The 20,302-nt window shown below is 34.8% G+C and overlaps 4 protein-coding genes and 1 long non-coding RNA gene across 8 annotated transcripts; 3 read left to right on the top strand and 2 right to left on the bottom strand.

Annotated features, from left to right (window-relative positions):
- The first annotated feature begins 233 nt into the window (after positions 1-233).
- LOC106615255 (uncharacterized) lies at positions 234-1,569 on the top strand. The gene is made up of 3 exons (XM_014231393.3): positions 234-780; positions 854-1,093; positions 1,171-1,569. Exons 1-3 carry the CDS (start codon positions 444-446, stop codon positions 1,269-1,271), a joined length of 678 nt encoding a protein of 225 aa, XP_014086868.2. The 5' UTR covers positions 234-443; the 3' UTR covers positions 1,272-1,569.
- mRpL4 (mitochondrial ribosomal protein L4) lies at positions 1,103-2,213 on the bottom strand. Its single transcript, XM_014231392.3, has 2 exons — positions 1,549-2,213; positions 1,103-1,487 (listed from the first exon to the last, which is right to left on the bottom strand). The coding sequence occupies exons 1-2, from the start codon at positions 2,211-2,213 to the stop codon at positions 1,268-1,270; spliced, it is 885 nt and encodes a 294-aa protein (XP_014086867.2). The 3' UTR covers positions 1,103-1,267.
- A 359-nt stretch (positions 2,214-2,572) lies between these two features.
- PICK1 (protein interacting with PRKCA 1) lies at positions 2,573-6,862 on the top strand. Of its 3 annotated transcripts, XM_036366395.2 has the most exons (5): positions 2,573-2,747; positions 2,957-3,010; positions 3,090-3,302; positions 5,056-5,167; positions 5,223-6,862. In XM_036366395.2, exons 1-5 carry the CDS (start codon positions 2,701-2,703, stop codon positions 6,606-6,608), a joined length of 1,812 nt encoding a protein of 603 aa, XP_036222288.1. In that variant the 5' UTR covers positions 2,573-2,700; the 3' UTR covers positions 6,609-6,862. The 3 variants fall into 3 exon arrangements, with proteins under 3 accessions (XP_036222288.1, XP_036222290.1, XP_014086886.1); XM_036366397.2 differs by lacking the exon at positions 3,090-3,302 and having other exon boundaries at positions 2,574-2,747; XM_014231411.3 differs by lacking the exons at positions 2,957-3,010; positions 3,090-3,302 and having other exon boundaries at positions 2,576-2,747.
- Positions 6,863-9,483: 2,621 nt separating this feature from the next.
- On the bottom strand, positions 9,484-20,139 carry Socs36E (Suppressor of cytokine signaling at 36E). 2 transcript variants are annotated; one of them, XM_036366390.2, is made up of 3 exons: positions 19,896-20,139; positions 9,933-11,627; positions 9,484-9,817 (listed from the first exon to the last, which is right to left on the bottom strand). In XM_036366390.2, the coding sequence occupies exons 2-3, from the start codon at positions 11,540-11,542 to the stop codon at positions 9,520-9,522; spliced, it is 1,908 nt and encodes a 635-aa protein (XP_036222283.2). In that variant the 5' UTR covers positions 11,543-11,627; positions 19,896-20,139; the 3' UTR covers positions 9,484-9,519. The 2 variants fall into 2 exon arrangements, with proteins under 2 accessions (XP_036222283.2, XP_036222284.2); XM_036366391.2 differs by lacking the exon at positions 19,896-20,139 and adding an exon at positions 11,824-12,172.
- On the top strand, positions 12,241-14,198 carry LOC138856392 (uncharacterized). Its single transcript, XR_011395661.1, has 2 exons — positions 12,241-13,409; positions 13,463-14,198. It is a non-coding gene; the product is annotated as an uncharacterized lncRNA (long non-coding RNA).
- Positions 20,140-20,302: the final 163 nt, after the last annotated feature.

Below are 20,302 nucleotides of genomic sequence, written 5' to 3'. Positions count from 1 at the left end.
TGTCGTGGGAACGTGAATTTATACCTGATTAAGAACGGCCCACTTGAGAGCATTCCTCAAAATTTGTCACCGGTACAACAACACTAGAGTAAAAACCAAAATAAGAAATAATAATTGAGTGGACGTGACTGTAGTTCAAATCACTTCACCCTTTAAAAAAAATTTGTTTCATAAAAAATTGATTTGACAAAAGCAAATGTCAATGTTACTATATAATATAAAAAAAAAATAAGTGTATAAAATACATATCTGCTTTTTTATGTAAAATTTGTCTTTCGCAACTTAGTCGTTTCGGTAAAAAATTTTGTCAAAATTCTTTTAGTTATTTCGGATAAAATATTTATGTAAGATTTTTTTTACAAAAATACAAATGAGTTTGTGAAAAACAATAATAGGTGGGACAAAACAACAACGCGATATTTTCAAAGCGCGTGAACATAGAAATGTCAGCGTTTAAAAAAATGTTCAATGTTTTACGTTCAAGCAAAGGAGAGAGTAGCATAATGGATATGCGAACAATGAGTGATAAAAGTCTACATTCCACGTATTCGGGTAACACCAGACCGAGTGTATACACATTTCGTAATGAATTCGGCGCCTCGTATAGAACCTCGCCTTTGTCAACAACATCCGAAGTAACGCATATTAACTACGCAAATGAGTTAACCAATTGGCGACAAATGGATACTAATCAATCAATTGTCCCGTTTCCTGGCAATTCTATGTTGCCAGGATATTATAGTCAATATGGATATCCCGAACCATATTCTACAAATATGCGTAAGTTTTTGAAAGTTTTAACTAAGTATGATAGTGTGAAAATTTCTATATAAATTTGTATTTTAATATTTAGCATATCAAAATTCAAATTTTGGTTATCCCATATTAAACGAAAATCAAATGATGGTACCGGAGAATCCATTGTATGCAGAAAATAGATTGATGAATGCCGATAGTCCTCTGCCAGCAATGCCCAATATGACAACTTTGACTGAACCTAGAAATCAATTTGCAAACTCACGCTCCGATGCATTTAGATCCAGTATGGCAGCTATTCCACTAGATAAGTTGAAAAGAATGCGCGCAGCGAAAGGCAAGCTAATTATTTCTAACATTTTCACACTTTTATTCTATGGATAAATGCTGTTTCTATTGAATTATATATTTTAGATTTATACAACGTTTTGAATTACTTGGATAGCGATGAGACTTTCTTAAGGAAAACGAACAAAACTAACAAATCCAAGAAAAATAGCAAACTACTATTTTAAACTTGATCCAATTTGAATTTGCCTTCTTTCTTTGTTGCATCAGTTCGATGGAGTTGATACAACAAGCGCTCCTCGATATGTTTGACCGCATTTACAGTTAGCACTAAAGTGTCGTGTTTAAGCATTGAATATGTATTGAGACCATATGAAGGCATCAAATTCACATAACCCAGCGCATCAGTGGCATAAGAAATATTCTCCGGAAAAATATCATCTCTGCATGAAAGAAAAAAAAAATTATTTCGCAACTTTTTTTAAATAAAGTAAAATAAAATACCTATCCACAATTAACACAGAAGGTCCCCAATTGCGTTCTTTTATCAACTCTTTAATAAACTGTGTATCACGTGTGGGCACGTCAGTGGTATCAATGACATGTAGATCGTCTTGTGCAAGCTTTACACTAAGCGTTGCAGTTAAACCCATCACTCGCTTGTAGAACGGTAACATATAGAAATGTGTCGTGGGTGATCGTGGTCCGTGCGCAATGCCACCACCGCGGAATAAGGGCGACCTTATAGATCCATGTCGGGCACGTCCCATTCCTTTCTGTGGCCATGGTTTCCTTCCACCACCACGCACTTCCGCGCGTGTTTTGGTATGGGCAAAACTTACATAACGATATTTACGCTGCCATTCTATATTTTCTTGTATGACATCAACGCGGGGCTGTGTTGCAAAAATGTCCGGGTGCAGTTCGATAATACCTACTTTACGTTCCGGCACGGCATCAATGTTTTCAATCCAAACTTGTCGTGAAACGGCACGATTCATTGGTTCATATTGCGGCCAATTTTGTGGCAATATAAGTGGTGTCGTCGATGTTGTTGACACTGCAATCTCTGATGACGATTCCTTGACCACATCGTGAGTGGCACGGGTGGCAGTTTTACGCAGATTTGGTATTAAAATAGTCTTGGTTTTATTTAACAAATTTAACATTTTCGACCTATGTTTATAGTTTTTTAAAAGCCGAACCCACCAATTAAAAAGCGTGATATAAACACTATTCTTTATTTTGACATTTATCAACAATTTACACTATTTACATTAGCGTGATCCAATACATTTTGAAAATGTGTACCAGAGAACGTAAAATACAACGTATGATATACGTTCTCTGTGTGTACATCACACTTTTTAGCAGTACTAAAAGTTAACTGTGAGAAAACGTTCTGCATTTAATAAACATAACTTTCAAGTTTAATATGTTTTATTTACGGATTTTTGCACAAGTTTTTATTTCGGTTCAAGTTAAAATTTACCACACGAGTCAATCTGTTTTGTTTTGACACTGAAGTCATTGTGAATGTGTCATTGTCATCGCTGAGAAGTATGCTATACATTTTCGTGCGCTGTTTAATAATATAATCATAACCGGAAAATTCAATAATAAAAACATTAAATACTGTTAAGCAATTTCAGGAAAATGCTAACGGATACAGACGATGACTACTTCTTTGAAGAGGATAAAATGTAAGTTCAATAGCATTTTGGTCAAACGAAATATCATTATATATTTTCACACATATGTTTATCTGTTCTTAAACAACTGTGGGCTGTGTAATAATCAATATAATTGCATTTGTGTCGTTTATTTACGTATCTTCTAAATTAAAAATAATTCTCCAAATTTTCTTGTAACTAAAACTTTGTTCAATTAAAACCAAATTTTATGCACATAGTAAAAGCGTTTTAACGGAATCCGCCGTCATGACACCGCTATTGCTCAACGAGAAGTAAGTAGAAGCTCTGCGACATAACAATGGCGGTACACTTTCTCTGAAACTGCATGTATGTACTTATGTATTCCCAAAGTTCTACGCATTTGACAAACCAACAACAACAGGAAACACAGAATGAGCCGAATTTAAATGCTGCCAATTCCGATTTTGAAGTAGAATTAGTGATTGACAACGAACGGGAATCGACACCCGAAAATGATGATGTTGCTCAGACTAATATTATTGTGCCCCTTTTGAACGAGCGTTTAATTGAGTTCGATAGGCAAAAATTTGAATTAGACCGACTGTAAGTTGTGACTAGCACTGAACGGTATATATGTACGAAACTACCAAAAGCTGCAATCATAATTGCTCTTCTCCAATAATAGATATATGTACAACTAATTTGGTATACAGATTAGCTCAACATATCGGCTAGCATTAATGTAGTCAACGTATTGTCAATTAAGGAGCACCAATATACTCCTAGATACTCCTAGTAGTTTCGCTTGCAAATCTATAGTTTCTCTATTTTCATCAACTAGAATTTTAATTTGTGCCAAATTAGGACCAATATTAACGTAGCTTGCTATACAAATAAATATTTGAAACGTATACTTTAAGAAATATATAAATTTATTTATATGGGTTATTTAAGGCAGCAAATATAGCAATCTACATAAAAAAGCGCAGCGCAATATGTGAATATTTAAATTTTCGAATTTTTTCGGCAATTCTAGGAATTACTATAAATTATCATTTACTCACACTCATTCACACACACACATATGTGTACATAAATTTATATATTTATATGCATACATTCATATTTTTAATTTAGGAGCGGAATGAAAATATTTAAACAGCAGCTTATGCATTAGATTCATATACACATACATATATAAGTACATATGCACATATTTTAATTAATGCATGTACGTATGTATATAGTTAAGTAGTCTCAAACCTTTATATACCTATACATATGTATATTATTATATCCCTAACTTTTTGAGTTGTTCCAAAAACCTAGTCCTTAGTACGTATACGCGCATCATATTGGGTCCATGGCCAGCTAAATAGGATTTAAGTGGGAAATAGGGTTTTTGAATTTTTTTTTAAATTTTTTTGTCCTAAATTGTATGTATAATAACTCAAGAATGTTGTGCAAGTGGATCCCAGCAAAATTGACAAAGTTATGGCTATTGTTATACCAGCCTTATGAATGTTTTACAACAGACTTAAAATCTTTAAAGCGTGCAAGTTCAAAACTTGTGTTTTTGAAGCTATTTTGATACATAATTTACGAGGTAACGCTGGAGAGTTTCTTCAAATTTCTTAATATATTTTATTTTAAAATAACCAATTAACCGAATTCCATGCAAAAAAGTGTACCCAAAAAGTGAAAAATTAAAATTTCGAAACAAATGCCAGGTTAACTGGCCAAAGCGATTATCTAACGGTATATTTTTGAGTTTTTCATTTTAGTTGTTCCCGCACCGAGTTATGAGCGGCACCACAATTCAACTTTTGCGCAGACGCTTAGCGTAACTGCTGCCATTGCCGTATTTTTTAAATATTTCTCTATGGAATTTTAACAGAATATTCCTCAAATGTCTTGCTATTATATAATGTATCATTGGTTCAATACAAAAAAAAAAAGATTTTAACTGTTTCATCAAAAATAAAATCATCCAAATGTGCCTCGGATTAACCCGAGGTTCCCGCTTAAAACACTACAACACTTGTCTACTAATTAAATTCTAAACTAATTGCATTAAATTTGATTTATAAGTTTTTTTTAGATATCGTTTTTATATCGTTAAACGATTGGCTACCTTAGAAATTTGTATAGTTCTCAGTCATGTTACACCACCTCTACCTTTATCACTGCGAATATGCATAGTAACTCTCAATGCATCTTTATCATATACATACATATATGTACAACATAATTAGCATCAGTAGCCTAATGCTAGCATTACCGCATTACGTAACTACAAATTCATAAAAAACCACAACTAAATCTTATTTTTCAAAATACCCAACACTGAACACAGGGGCATGACGGTGACTGTGAGTTCGGTGGTGATTACTAAGGATCAAAGCAATTTGATAGGAATTAGTATAGGCGGCGGCGCGCCACTGTGTCCTTGCCTTTATATAGTACAGGTAAGTTAAAATTTATTTATAGACTATAGTTTCACTAAGTTTTGACTCACATTAGGTCTTCGATGGCACACCAGCGGCGCGTGAAGGCTCACTGCAAAGCGGCGACGAACTGTTAGCTGTCAACTCGGTGAGTGTGAAGGGCAAAACCAAAGTGGAAGTAGCGAAAATGATACAGGCCGCCACCACCACGGTAACCGTACACTACAATAAATTGCACGCCGATCCGGAGCAAGGCAAATCGTTGGACATTATACTGAAGAAATTAAAGCATCGCATAGTGGATAATATGTCCAGCAATACCGCAGACACATTGGGTCTTTCACGTGCCATTCTCTGTAATGATTCGTTGGTCAAGCGACTGGAAGAACTTGAGGGCACCGAATTGATGTATAAAGGTTTGGTGGAGCATGCGCGACGTATGCTGAAAGCCTACTACGATTTGCTGCAGACCTATAAGGCATTCGGCGATTGCTTTACACAGATTAGCGCGCGTGAACCGCAACAGCGGGCATCTGAGGCGTTTCGCATGTTTGGTGAATTTCATCGCAATCTGGAAAAGGATGGTTTAAATATTATAAAGCAAATTAAACCGGTGCTCTCCGACTTGGGTACATATCTGAACAAGGCGATACCTGACACCAAATTAACGGTACGCCGTTATGCCGATGCCAAATTCACCTATCTCTCCTACTGTTTAAAGGTGAAAGAGATGGACGATGAGGAGCATAGTTTCGCAGCATTGCAGGATCCGCTCTATCGCGTCGAAACGGGCAATTACGAATACAGACTAATTTTGCGTTGTCGCCAGGATGCGCGTAATAAATTCGCCAAATTGCGTACCGATGTGTTGGAAAAGATGGAACTGCTCGAGTGTAAGCATGCAATGGATTTGAATAAACAATTACGCAGTTTGCTCGATAGTCTGGCACAGCTCAACCGTTCGGTTGTAGAGCGTATAGAAGCTTTGCCGCCACTCTTTCCGATTGAAGTTGATTTCAAAGAAACTGACTTTCAATATAAATCGACCACGCTGAAGCCACAAGATCTCGATGAGGAAGAAGAGGAAGAGCAGACGAGCGTGCGTACCGAATCGCACAATTTGCGTACGACAAGTACAGAAGTCGTTTGTGGCTTAGAAGCTGTAGAAACGCCAGCACCAGTGGTAAATATACAACAAAGAGATAATCTGCTGGACGAGCTCGATACGACATCGAATCAGTGTGTGGACAATAATGAGTCACTACTCAAAGAGTTGGGTCTATTCGGCGTAGATCTTATGTCAAATCCACAAACATTAACGAATCAAAAGGACTCGGTGGCTGCACAGAATGGCGCTTATGATTTTGATTTATTTCTTAATCAGACAGCAGCAACGACAACACAATTGGAACTGGACTTAATGTCAGCGAATGCGCTCGAAACCGATTTGTTGTTACAGTGAATGTTCTATTGTGAGTTGCTAGAAAATATCACTTGAAGTATTAGCTAATACATAGAAAAATATTTATTATACCAGTTAATATAAAAAAAGGAAATGCTAAAATTCTAGTAAAAACAAGAAAAAACGTTAACTCTGGTTGCACCGGAGCTATAATACTCTTCACAAATACAAAGGCTCCTTACAAGAACTTGATTCTGATTTAATGTCGTAAATATATATCGTCAAATACAAAAGTTTTCCATGCAAGCACTTTATTCCGATCGTTCAGTTAATATGGCAGCTATAGTCATTCGATCTATATGATTTCTTCGGAGATTGCAGTATTGCTTTAGACAATAACCCATGCCAAACTTCGTGAAGATCCCACGTCAAATGAAAGAGTTCTCCATACAAGCACTTGTTTCCGATTGTTCAGTTTGTATGGCAGCTATATGCTATAGTGATCCGATATCGGCCATTCCGACAAATGAGCAGCTTCTTAGTAAGAAAAAGATAGATGCAAAATTTCAGATTGTTAGCTTAAAAACTGAGAGACTAGTTCGCGTAGATACAGACGGACAGACGGACGGACGGATAGACAGGCGGACATGGCTAAATCAACTCAGCTCATCATGCTGATCATTTATATATTACATACATATATATATTTTAAAGGGTTTACGACGTTTCCTTCGGTGTTACAAACTTCGTGGCAAACTTAATATACCCTGTTCAGGGTATAAAAATATGCAGCTGGCATATATGGTACATACATACTATCACTATCAGTTTGCATCCGGATTTTATAGTGCAACATTAATGTATTGGAAATTGAGCGAAGCCATAAACTTCGGTTTTCACCAATATAAACATAGAATACAGCTTTTGGTAGATATTTTTAAGATATACTATATATCGAAAAAAAATCTAAAATCGAATTTTGAGTTTATAGTGAGTTTACACTTAAATAATGAAAACCTAACTTATTCAGTGCTGGAATCTGTATACATCGAGAGTTCGTTAATGTTTAGTGTTGATCACCTACTAAACTCACGTACATACTAAAATCAGAGAACGTAAAGCAATAGTAATATTTTAGGTGAATTTGCCGTCTGAAAGTTTGCAAATGTTCGCTGTCGAGCGTGCACCTTTTCATTGTTGTTGTAGCGGAAGAATTCTGCCGAGTCGACAGTGCTTGTCCAGATAAAGTGTGAGTACGTTTTAGTTACGTAGACCCAACTATGGCGGGAACTCTTTTATAACCAGCTCATTGTTGTAAGTTCTCTGTTAAAACCATTCCGCTACCGGAGCCCAACCGATTTCACCTTATTAAATAATAAACAAATAAAGTTTGAGTTACTGCTATTTTAGTTGTATTTTATATATACATATATATATATTTTTTTTTTCAAAACGTGTTTAAACAATTGTATTTATAATAAATTCAGTTTTACAGTCATGGATATGTAAGTACAGCAGAACACTGTGACTGCAAATTGTATATTGTACTTTCTCTGCGATTTTTGTATTTGCCGACATTAACAATAATATACAATAATAATATTAAACTTGCTGCGCCGCAACAAAAAGTTAAAGATACAGAAGCAATGCCAAGTACATGCATTCATTTACAATAATTTGTTCACATTTTTACAATTAATGGATGTGCAAGCTGCTGAATTGAATATAATAAGGAAAAATAAATAAATAAATCTTAAGGATGAGTAGAAATTGTTATGACATGATAAGAGTGTAGAGAGCGCATAATATACGAATGTCAGATATGTAATAAATAAAACTATAGTACACACATATTTATGAGCAAAATAAATAATGACATTAACTATAATTATAAATCTAGTTTTTACATTTAAATAAACTAAATGAAAATTCTATGAATTATAATATAGTAACAAGCGTATAACACATACATACATACATATATATGTATATATGTACATTTTATATTACATACAATTTTAATAGATTTTTATATTCAACATTAAACTAAGCTACCAGATAACTAGCGTAAATATTATTTTAGCAAATGCATTTTGGTGCGCAACCAGTGGCTCATTTGCTGGACTTAAATACAAACGTGCTTTGAGCATGCATTTACTTACAGCCAGCTTGTTTGCTTGCTGGTTACAACAAAATATCATACTAACATATAACTGCTGCTTAATACTATTTTGATACCGCATCATGTACAATTAAAAAAAGTGTATGTAAAGCGACGGTAGAGCTTTTCTTTTTGATACTGTTGCAATTGTGCTTAGGTATTATTTGTTCATTTTGTCCGTCTCACACCATTTGGAGTTTTTGTTTGCAATTTTGATTTTCATATTCACTGGGATTGTCTTATATTTATTTATATAGCTTATTGTTTAGCTTAGTGTTGTTGGTTTGGCGATGGCATGCCATCTGTTTGTTGCTGTTGCTGTTGCTGCTGCTGCCCGTGACGGTGTCTTCTGTGGCGCTGCACATTGTTGTAACAATTCAAATTCGCTGTTACACGGCTTAGTAATTCTGTCATGCGATTCGGTATTTTTAGGAGTTGTTGACGTCGTTGACGCTTCGTGCAAACACCGTTGCGCGCACAACTGCTGGCATCACTGTTCAATTGTTCCACCACAGTTGAGTGTTGTACATATGTAACGAATGTGTTTGCATGTTGCAGATCTTCCAGATCGACAAGATCTTGCAGCGCCTCCACTGACACCACACGCATATTCACTAAGCCATCAACGAAATGTGCGGCAGCATTGCTGCCCACTCCAACACTGCCATGCCTAATAGTAGCGCCGACATTTACGCCAAACGTAGCTGCATGCAACATTATTCGACCGGCATCACCGGCGCCAGTGTTGGCTCGCACAGTACTGGTGCCGGTTACAATGGCGGCCCGATAATTGGCCGCGTTCAGCGGACACTAGGTATATGTGAGTAGTCTTTCATCGAGTAGTTTCACGCGCAATTTCTGTTTGTAGTGGTATTCCTTAAGGAAGGATTTTAGACGCACGGGCAACTCCAGTTCGGATACACCGTCATAGCTGGTGTTCGATACAATGGCGGCGCGTGCCAATTGCTGTAATGAGAATACTTTTTTGCGATGGAATGGTACGGTCAGCATTGGTTCGAAGAACATAACACTGCCGGGATCTTTGTAATGTTCCAACAAACCGGTAACGGTGGATGTGCTAAATACGGCTGGGTCATGACAGTCGAAACTAGAGGAAGAAACAACAAAAATTGTGTAAATATAAATATTGCTGATTTTGATTAATAATAAATAGTACTTTGCATTTTTATTCGGAAAAATATGAAAAAATATGAAAAATTTACCTAAATTTGTGTCCACTCTGTTCGATACGCGCATGTAACGAGCGTCCGTACTTTCGGAATGTTACCGAGAACAGGTATTCCTCTTGCGCAGAGTCGCGTAGCAAAAATGTGCCCTCAGACTTGCCCTCAAGCAAACGTTCGGCCTCATAGCGATCCATTTTGCCCCAGTAAAAACTCGAATTGAAAATTCGCTCCAAATCTGGCACGAGGTAGTGTACAAAATCTACTTGTGAGTGTACAATAGGTGACGTCGCTGTGGATAAAACATGTACGGCATTCTTCGTAATTGAAGTTTGCGATATATTTGTGTGATCGCGACCTTCATTAGTTCTTTGTGGATTACTGTTGCATTTTTCTTCGACCACCGATTCGCTTTCATTTCTAATAACGTTTCCGATTTGCGCTGTCGGTACACGCTCTGCTGGCTTACTCGTGATTGCTGTTGCTGTTGCCGATGTTGTTGTTGTCGTTGGACAAACCACTACATTTATGGAAGAGATTATTAAATCTTTATTGGATGCCCAAACGGCGAGCTGCTCATTTGTTGCTGTCACTGTCGGTGTTGGCTGCGCTGCACTTGAGGTAGTTATTGATACTGGAGTTGGAGTATGTGTGGAAGTTGTCAAAGAATTAACATTACTAACAGCACTATCACGCTGACAGCTGGAAGTGCTGACCGTAGGTAGTGACATTCTTACTTCACTGTTCGACGGTCGTAATTGCTTTTGTCGTAAATGCGCCTCAGCTGTTACTGGCGGCGCTTGAGAAGTGTTTCGGGAATGATTAGCGCTGCTGTCGTTACAATGATTATTGTTGTTGCTATTTGATAGTTTGTTTAGTTTGTTGCTGCCTGAGGAGGATGATGATGATTCTAGCATGCTTTTCAAATTCATAAATGCCGACTTGGCTTTCTGACGTCGGCTACTCACTGACGGCCGGTTATGCGTTGTAGCTGTGTTCTCTTCCATAATCTCATAATACTCAACATTGCCAGCGCGATCCGCTGCTTGTTCCACCAAAGGTTCCGTAATGCGCAAAACATTTAAATTATTTGGAAGGGACGCTCTATTGCTGTTGGCATTGTTATTGTTCAACATTGAATTAATGGAGCTGCCAGCAGCTTCCACAACACCAGCATCTGTGTGCGGCACCTTATTCGAATTTGTATCGACTAAGCGACGATAAGTATCGCTATTTGCCACCACATGCGCATGTGACTCAGCTGTTGGTTGCAGTATGTTTTGTTGGGTATTATCCATCTCAGGCGTATGTGTTTTGAAATGTATTTTTATAATAATCTGACCGGTTGAATTACTGGCCACTGATGAAAGGTTGGAAGTTTCAGCTATTGTATCGCTATCCAGACGTAAAATTGGCAAGAACTTATCACCGTAGACGGCGGCGACGTTAGTGCTGGTTAGTGATGCTATTGAGTTTCTATAAAGCTGACCACTTTCACTATTTGCAGTTGAAGACGTTTTTGAAAAGCGACGTGATGAATGACGACGTGACGAATGTTTGGTTAATTTGGTCGACGATGATGTTTCCTTAATTGAATTTTTGTTACCGTTGGTGAGGCCAGCAGATATTTTGCTGGAACGGTGCCCCATCGGAAGATATTTATACAAGTTGATAATTTCTATCTCTGTACATCTGTGTGTTATTCATATACAGCGCAAGAGAATCAGAAGTTAACTGAAATATAAAGAAAATATTGCATTATATATAAAAAAAAAAACAATAAATCAGAAAATAATTAAATTAATATTATTGATCTATTACATTCAATTTAGTTAAAAGAATAAAATGTAAGTTTAGGAATTTGAGCATGCTGCTTGGTATATTTCGATTTTTATAAAACAATCACGACTTATTTGTGGTATAAGCTTACTTTATTTATTTACATTAACGTTGTCTGCATACGCGATGTGTTATGTGAGCGCATATTTTTGTAATTTTCATTTATTTTCGCAATGCAAATTGTTTAACACACCCCAGAGATCAGCACACTTGTGCGGCGAAAACAAACGCGCCACTGCCTTTATAGAACTTTCAGCACGGCTACGTGCATACATATGTACATATTCTCCCAGAAAATTATATTTGTTATCAATTTTCAACGAATCGCACACTCTCTCCGATAAAAACACACGCGCACCAGTTTGAAATTAGATTTACTTTTTATTTTTTGAGTATGCGCACATACATACATACATGTATATATACAAGTATTGTATATGGTTTGTATTTTTGTGTCGCCCATTCATGAAAATGTCATGAATATAATGCACAAACACATACAGCTGAATGAAAAATTGCAAAAAATAACAAAACAGTTAAATAGTACAACAAAAAATTGTAGTTATATAAATTCATATGGCTGTGTATGTACGTTTTCTAATAACTAAACTGAAATTATTATTTTGTTTACAGGAAACTGAACTTTCAGGTGATATTTGTAATACACCATATAATCAGATTAGTGTCGAACTGACAAAAAAAAAAAAATAAATTTACGCGGATTTTAATACAAATCGTTATTATCGCCTTCATAAAAGGGACACGAGCCAATACAAGCATGCCGACGCCTCATTCAATTTTCCATACACCGGCTGAGAGTTTTTTTCTGTTACGGCGCATTGTTGGAACGCTAGTATATTGGATAGTTTCGATTTTTTATTCATAAATCCATTGCATGTAGAGTCCTCAGCTACATTAACAAGCATTTCTTTTGCGACTTCTATTCGACGTCGTTTAAGCAAGATTCAGGTATTTTGATACGCGACTAGCAGTGACACGCTTCATACCCAAAATATTAACCAAAATGTGTTGAGTCAATCCATAAGAGACGCATGAGACAAGTTTTCAATGACTTCACGACCTTTAATGGATACTACTCAAAATACTTACATATGTACGTGATAAATTAGATACCACAAAACACATCTGCAATATTTTCAACGATTCCATTGCAAACACAAAATTTTACGGAAACTCGTAGTTCAATTTTTTTCTATGCTAAAAATTGCCAGCCAAACGTTTCCCATCGTAAGTGAACTGCTGCTAAATTAATGGACATATGGAGATCGAACTCCACACGAACATAAAAAATTTCTAACAAGGAAAAAAGTTTATAAATTCGTTTTGCGCGCGCACAGTTTATATGGGTCAGTCCGGGTCAAATTTGATCAGATGGTATGTATGAATTTAAATAATTTTTTAACAGTTTTTGGTTTCCTAAAAATATACCAGGCGTTAGGAAGACAAACTATTACTTATCACCCAAACGGAGACTAGATAACCGTTACAACAACAACAACAATACACTTGATTTCCACGATCGGGTCTATGCAAACAGAACGAAGCTGACGTTTTAGCCGGCCAAGGACTGTCAACTCGGCAACATTCCTCCATATTACTTCAGGGATGTTTTCTGCCACTACAACAACAATAATTATATTAAGCACGCCTACATATGTATGTATATATAATACTATTTCAAATGCCTACACATACCACTTTGCTTGTAGGTACCCAACATACTCATCGCCACAATGACTGTTTGAAATACAAACAAAAAATAAATGTAAAAATAAAACCCAACAATGAGTCTGCAATACGAAGAACTTAAGCGAAAATTTCAAAAGGCTGATCCCTCGAATTTCTTGATCTTCGATTAATCTTTTTTGTTTTTTTTTTGTGTTTCATTGCGAAAATGCGAGTCCAAAGAACAATGCGACAGTTGGCTCAGCAGTTAATAATTTCAATTTCGTAGAATATTGTGATGTGTGGTGCATGCTGCTGACACCAGTCAGCCAGCCGAACAAGCGACTAGCCAACCAACCGTCGTCAGTTAAGCGGACCCAACAACAACAACAATAATATGTAGTGACTCACACTCAATGGTTACCATCTGCTGTTGGACGGTTGGCGTTTACCATTAAGTGTCTGCTGGCTATGCTAACAATACATGAGCATAATAATACAGAAATGTGCATACATGCATATATCGAAGAGGAGCACCCAGCAGGGAAAATTTTCAAAAACTTGTGTTGGCGGTAGACTTTGCTGATTTTTGCATCTGTCGATATTACACACTTCTGAGAACTAAGTAATAATATTCAAGGGAATGGAAAGTGGTAGTCGAATCTAAATATCATACATATGTTGTTGTTCTTTTAACGGCAGAAAATATTTCTCTAATAATTTTGTGGAATGTTGTCAAGCTGACAATACTGCCGAAATAAAAATTATTTGGCATACATATTTTGTAGTAGAATACACTTTTTTTAATCATTATTGACGTACTTAGCAGGCGTTTATTTTAAGATAGTCGTAACTAAATGCGGTAAGCCGAAAAACCGTTGGTATATGTAATGTTATTACCTGTTAATCACCAATATGTACACATATTTTGATAGTGAAATTTACTTAAGAATTCAAAATTAGTCATTTGTCCTTATCTTCTGCGCTTTTAATTAAATTTGTGCTCGACTTTTACTTTTAATTTTCCTACAAGTAAATACTGCATGCAAGTGAATAGTAGTATTTATGAATGTAAATATGTAGTATATTGAAGTTGCAGAAAGTCGTCAAGTATTTCATCATAACTTTTAATATAATTGGTCTATTGAAAGGGCGGTGTCAAATCGCACTACCAACACATGTACAATAATATGTTATGTTATCTTAGATTTAATATGCATTTATGATATATGTACATAAGTACATGCATACATACATATGTATGTAAGTGCAGATATGCAGACAATTTACAAATTTTCTGTAAATGCAATATTTATAAGCATGATGTCGTTTACTCGTGCTCGCCACTTTCAACCAGAAATGCTTCCGCAGAAATGTATTTAATGGATTTTTCCGTTAATGCTTCCTACAATTTCCTCGTAAAATTCTGGTCACTTAACGCTTTCACACAAAACAAAATTCGAGTTCAAATAGTGGTAGGTACGAATGTACATATGTATGTATGTATGTATGCATTCGTATCTATGTGTGTGTGTATGCGCATCGGCATTTGTTTGTATGCCGCTTTGCAGCTACGAGGAATTCATATGAAATTTCAAACCCACTTCATTTTCTGTTTCTGGAATACGAATGCATTCTATAGAAAAGTAAATGATGTTTTGATTGTTGTTGTTGCTGCTGCAGTAGCAGCGTGCAGTTGGCTTTGTACTTTGAAGTCAGAGTGTATGAGCTACAGAAATTTTCTTGGGAACACAATCAAGCGTCATTGCACAATTTTCAGAAACGAATTCAAATATACATAAACATACATTCAAATATAAAAACGTATTAAAAAGAAAAATATATAAAAATATGTACATAGGTACATCCATATGTTAGCATCGCAGAAAATTAAGTTGTTTCATTTCAAACAACCAAGCCTAACAATTTCTTATGAAGAGCGTGTTAAGCATTTGAATTCTTCGGATTAAACAATCCTTTGAATAAAACTTTAATTATAGCTTATTTCAAACCAAATTGCAAAAAAAAAATATGCGCACATAGTGAAGTAGATATGTACATATTGAAAAATTTAGCTCCATTATTTTCGTAGTAAAAATTTATTACGTTTCAAGAACAACGGTAAATGGCATATTCTCTATCTCTTTTTTTCATCATTTTTACTACAACTTCACCATATAACAAAATTTTACTTTTTATACACATTGTTCGTTTGGTTAAACGACAAAAATTCTTTAGGTGACACTTTTGATCGGGGACAGTCGCGTTTCGTACACTGTACAAGCAATGATTAACTCTAAAAATCCCATATGTACCGAAACAAATGTTTTCTACAGTTACACACCGCTACATATGTATGTATGCACATAATTACTAGAAATTACAACAACAATTGGCCGTTTGTCTCGTGCTGCGCTTTAAATGTTAAAAAGACCTTGACAAACATATCGGGAAATTTCTTTGATATCCTTTTCGTGAATAACTTCACAAATGCAAACACATAGTGTATGTTCATATATATGTATATACAACAACAATAAATGAAAAACCTCCGACCTAGTTTGGAGTTAATAACTTACAGTGATTTGTACACAAAGTATAAGGCAAAGATGCGTAAGAATTCACACATTTTCAAAGTAAAACAAATATTTACACACACACACACATGTGATTTTTTTGTACAGAACTTCGGCTACAATGTGCATGTGCATGAATATACATACATATGTTTGTATGTATGCAAATACTAAACGCTCCGAGTGTTAAATTTTTCAAAAAAAAAAAATATATTAGGCACAACAAAATTCAACAGATACATACATACATAGATATGTACATAAATATTGTGCATCATAGCACGCACTTAATTAAGTTTTAGCTGGAAATTATTTTTTATTTTCCCATACGTACAAAATTATTTTTGTATTATATATGGAGCTGTACATACTTGTATGTATGTATAATGTACATATGTTTGCAGATAAAAACAACCACAATCAATTTCGAGTGCAATGATTTCGCAAAATAATTTAAATTGACATACGCCTGCGGAGGGCAGGTGGTTACGGCGAAAATGTCGTTTGGGTTGTTTGGGTATTCCAGGAAACTCTCATCTAATTGTGTGTGTTTGTATGTAGGTCGTTGATGAGTGCGTGTTGGCGCAAAATTCAAGCGAATCGTTAACAGTATTGCACGGATTCTTCTTGGAACTTGTTAAAATGATGAAGAGGAAATGGTGTTGAATATTTCAGCGTATGCTTGTGTAGATACATTTGTGGTAGCTAAATAAAGTTGTGCAGAAACCATGTATGTATGTATACTTGTATAATATATGTATGTATATAGTGGCTCATATATGTATATAAATTAAATAATGGATTACCAAACATAAAATTATGAATAACGGTCAATAAATTTCGAAACATAAATAACGGATACTCTCTATAATAATATGTAAAGAGTACTTAGTGAAACTTTTTTAGCAGCCTTTTTTTTCATAACTTCCTTTCGACATACTATGCTTTTGTGACACTTAAGTAGTAACACATAAACAAAATGCAGAAGATAAATCGATACATGTTATATAGTTTCAACACAGCTGTCAGAACACTTACTTTTAAGGTTTAATATAAAAAAAAAATATAAATGGAAATTATATTTCAGCTGAACGCTCTCTGATGCATATCTTTCAAGTCCGCTAATATTGGAATGAAGCATCTATAATTCTTTAAAGTCTGCTTATATTGGAGTGATACTTTTCTTCTGTATGGTTAATGCTACATATCGCTATCACTCCTCTCAATTCAAATAGAAGTTCAGGTTTCATTTTAAAAATTGCTAACTCTTCCACAAGATTTTCAGGGAAACTTTATATAGGCATACATATGTATATAATAGTAGATATATACACACATACAAACAAATCAACCACATCTGTCATTGCTGCTTAAATTAAACAGTATCAACTGCGTTGTCTTTCCTCGGAATCTGTTATCAAAAGCTCAATGCCGTTTTTCTTGGTAGTTCTCCGATTAAACGTGTAATGTATGCACTACATATAATTGTATATCTTTTACCTATGTACTTATACATATCTACATGAATTTCTTACTTAAGCACTTTGTCAATTTCTAGGAAGCAATGTCTATTCGAACGCATAACGTTAAATATTGTAGATTAAATACTTAATAAATTTACGAAGGTCATTCAACGTACATAAGTGTGTTGATAATATTCGTTTCACTTAATGCAAATAATACTTCGTAGTATGGACTTATCAATTAAGTTACACAGGTGTACGTACATATTTATGGATAAACATGAGCTTGTTTAATTAAATTGAGTTTAGCTCTCAAATGAAAACAAGTTATTTTATAATTTTCAGGTAAATAATTATATTATATACCATAAAAAGAAATAAAAAATTAAATTTACGAGTCTGTACACAACCGTGTTTATTATATACATATTATTGTTAGCAGAATTTTAATTATTAATGCAATTCTGAATAATAATAAATGAATATATTTTTATTTAATTAGGGTAATTTAAACTGAATTCCCCATTTCAGCTTTTTTTATATTTTCTAACCTATATGTACATATATTTTAACATACATACATAATTTAACAGCACTTTACCTAGTAAATATGCGGTAACTTCGTGGCAATGGTAGTATGTATGTATGTACATACATATGTACGTCGTGTGTAAATGTATGTATGTATATATTGTCGATTATAACTTCCAATTAAACAGATTTCATAGAATGATTTGAGTATAACAGACTTTACTCATAATTCTCTATGCGATAACAAGTTGTGCTTCCTATGAAATTGTTTATCTGAGTATGAAAACAAATAACAACATAAATACGATGATAAAAAGTATAACCATGAAAGAAGGACTTACATGTACATATGTATATCTACAAACTGTATACGTGTGTATAATTCTTATCAGTTGCTGAGTTAACAAACTACAAGTACATATGTATGTATGTACTTTACCCTATTATACAGTACTATGCTGATTACTCATAAATACATTCCACTTGACAACTTCATATTATCACATAATTTGTTTTACAGGTACTGTAGTAATAAAAAAAATTTTAATTGGAATTCTCTAACAATCATTGTGACTATCCGGGTATTTTATACATTTATTTCTTTTCTAAAACTAACTTGTGTATATACATACGTACATACATGAGCGATGAGGCAATAGAAAATTGCTCATTACGTAGGACTTAATAATAATTAGCGCGCGAGAGTCACGAGTATTGTTCCTATTAATAGTATGATGTCACAGCCGATGACAAGCCTCCAACGTTTTGCATATTTTTAACGGGTTTTCAAAAGTCCACATTTTTGCAATTACTAACAGTTATTTTGAGAAAATATTTTAAACCTATATACATTTGTGTGTACATATGGTTGAGCAACTAACTGAAGTGTACACAGACGTTTATAATTGTAAATACATTTAAATATTAGACGATACTATATAGGAAAATGATTGATTAAACTTAAATACACCTGAACTAATGTGGTAAAGCTATTATTCGTGGAACCAGAAATAAATATTTGCAGATCTATGCAGCGACAAATAAAATTACGGCGAAAATTTATTTTCTGTACTTTTTCACTTTGACATTCAGCAACTAATTTCGCTTCCATTGTAAATTCACAGAAACAATTAAAAATTTCCCACGAATCGAAATAAAACGACATGAAATGTCTATTTCTTGTTTTTTTTTCTCTGCCGCACGCTGGCATTCATATAATACATTGCACACAATACCTCACTCGCACACCTTTTCTTTAAACGTTGGCAACCGAGAGTCAATTCTCAGCCTCTGTTGGGCTCTCATTTTTTTCATTTACGCTCTTATTCGATTTGTTTCATAGACGTATGTATATGTTTTTACACAGTCACACACACACGCAAGGCTGTCGTACATTGCCATTGAATAAGTGGCGCTCAGCGCTTTCCGTTGGCCACACGGCACCCCGCGTATTTTGCTCCCATCATTCACACTTTACCAAGTATTTATTTTTCGTACTGTATTGTTGTTTGTGTTGCCTTTGCCGTCCTCACACAACGCTATGTAATTTTGTTGTTGCCTCTGGCTGTTTTTGCTGTGTCTTGTCTGTCACTTCTGAGAATTCGGTCTAAATTAGAAATGCGCTTCTCGGAAATTGGTATCTGAATGCGTCAATAATTTTTGCTTCTTTTTTGGCCGTTTTCTGCCTTTTGATTAAAATTTCTTGGAATTTTTGTTATTCAACTAATATTCAATATTTAGTGTACACAATTTTTAATCATACCACAAATTATTTTCGCGATTTTCACTGCACAAATATGTACTTGTAGTATTTCTATTTGCAACACATTCGTATAAATCATTCCGTAATCAAACCACAAACAATGTTGCTCAAACTGAATTTCACGATTTCTCAGTATTTTATTTACCTGTATGAATCGCACTCAGCTCCTCAATAAGTATTTTTCTTAATATGATTTTTTTTTGTACACATGCACAAAACCATTTAATATATTTTAATGCAAGTTATTTTTTTTTTAGTTAGCACCTTTTTTACTTTAGTGTTACTTGGGCAATTGTCAATATTTCACTAAATGCAATTTCCTGTTTTCACAATATTTTATTATTTATTGCTCTATGAATTTAACCAAACGCCATACTTGCTGGCACTGAAAACTGGTACTAAATTAGTGAAAAAGGAGACCGACTATTAGCAGGGTTGCATTTAAAGAAATTACCCTGAGTGCTGCCAGATGCAGAAAATTGATAGCTATTAGTATTGGGCAATGGCGAAAACGAGTAATTGCGGAAGTGCTACACCTGAAAATGTCAAAAG

The sequence above is a fragment of the Bactrocera oleae genome, chromosome 3 (assembly GCF_042242935.1).
Source record: "Bactrocera oleae isolate idBacOlea1 chromosome 3, idBacOlea1, whole genome shotgun sequence".
NCBI lineage: Eukaryota > Metazoa > Arthropoda > Insecta > Diptera > Tephritidae > Bactrocera > Bactrocera oleae.
This window is presented reverse-complemented; position numbering and strand designations above follow the sequence as displayed.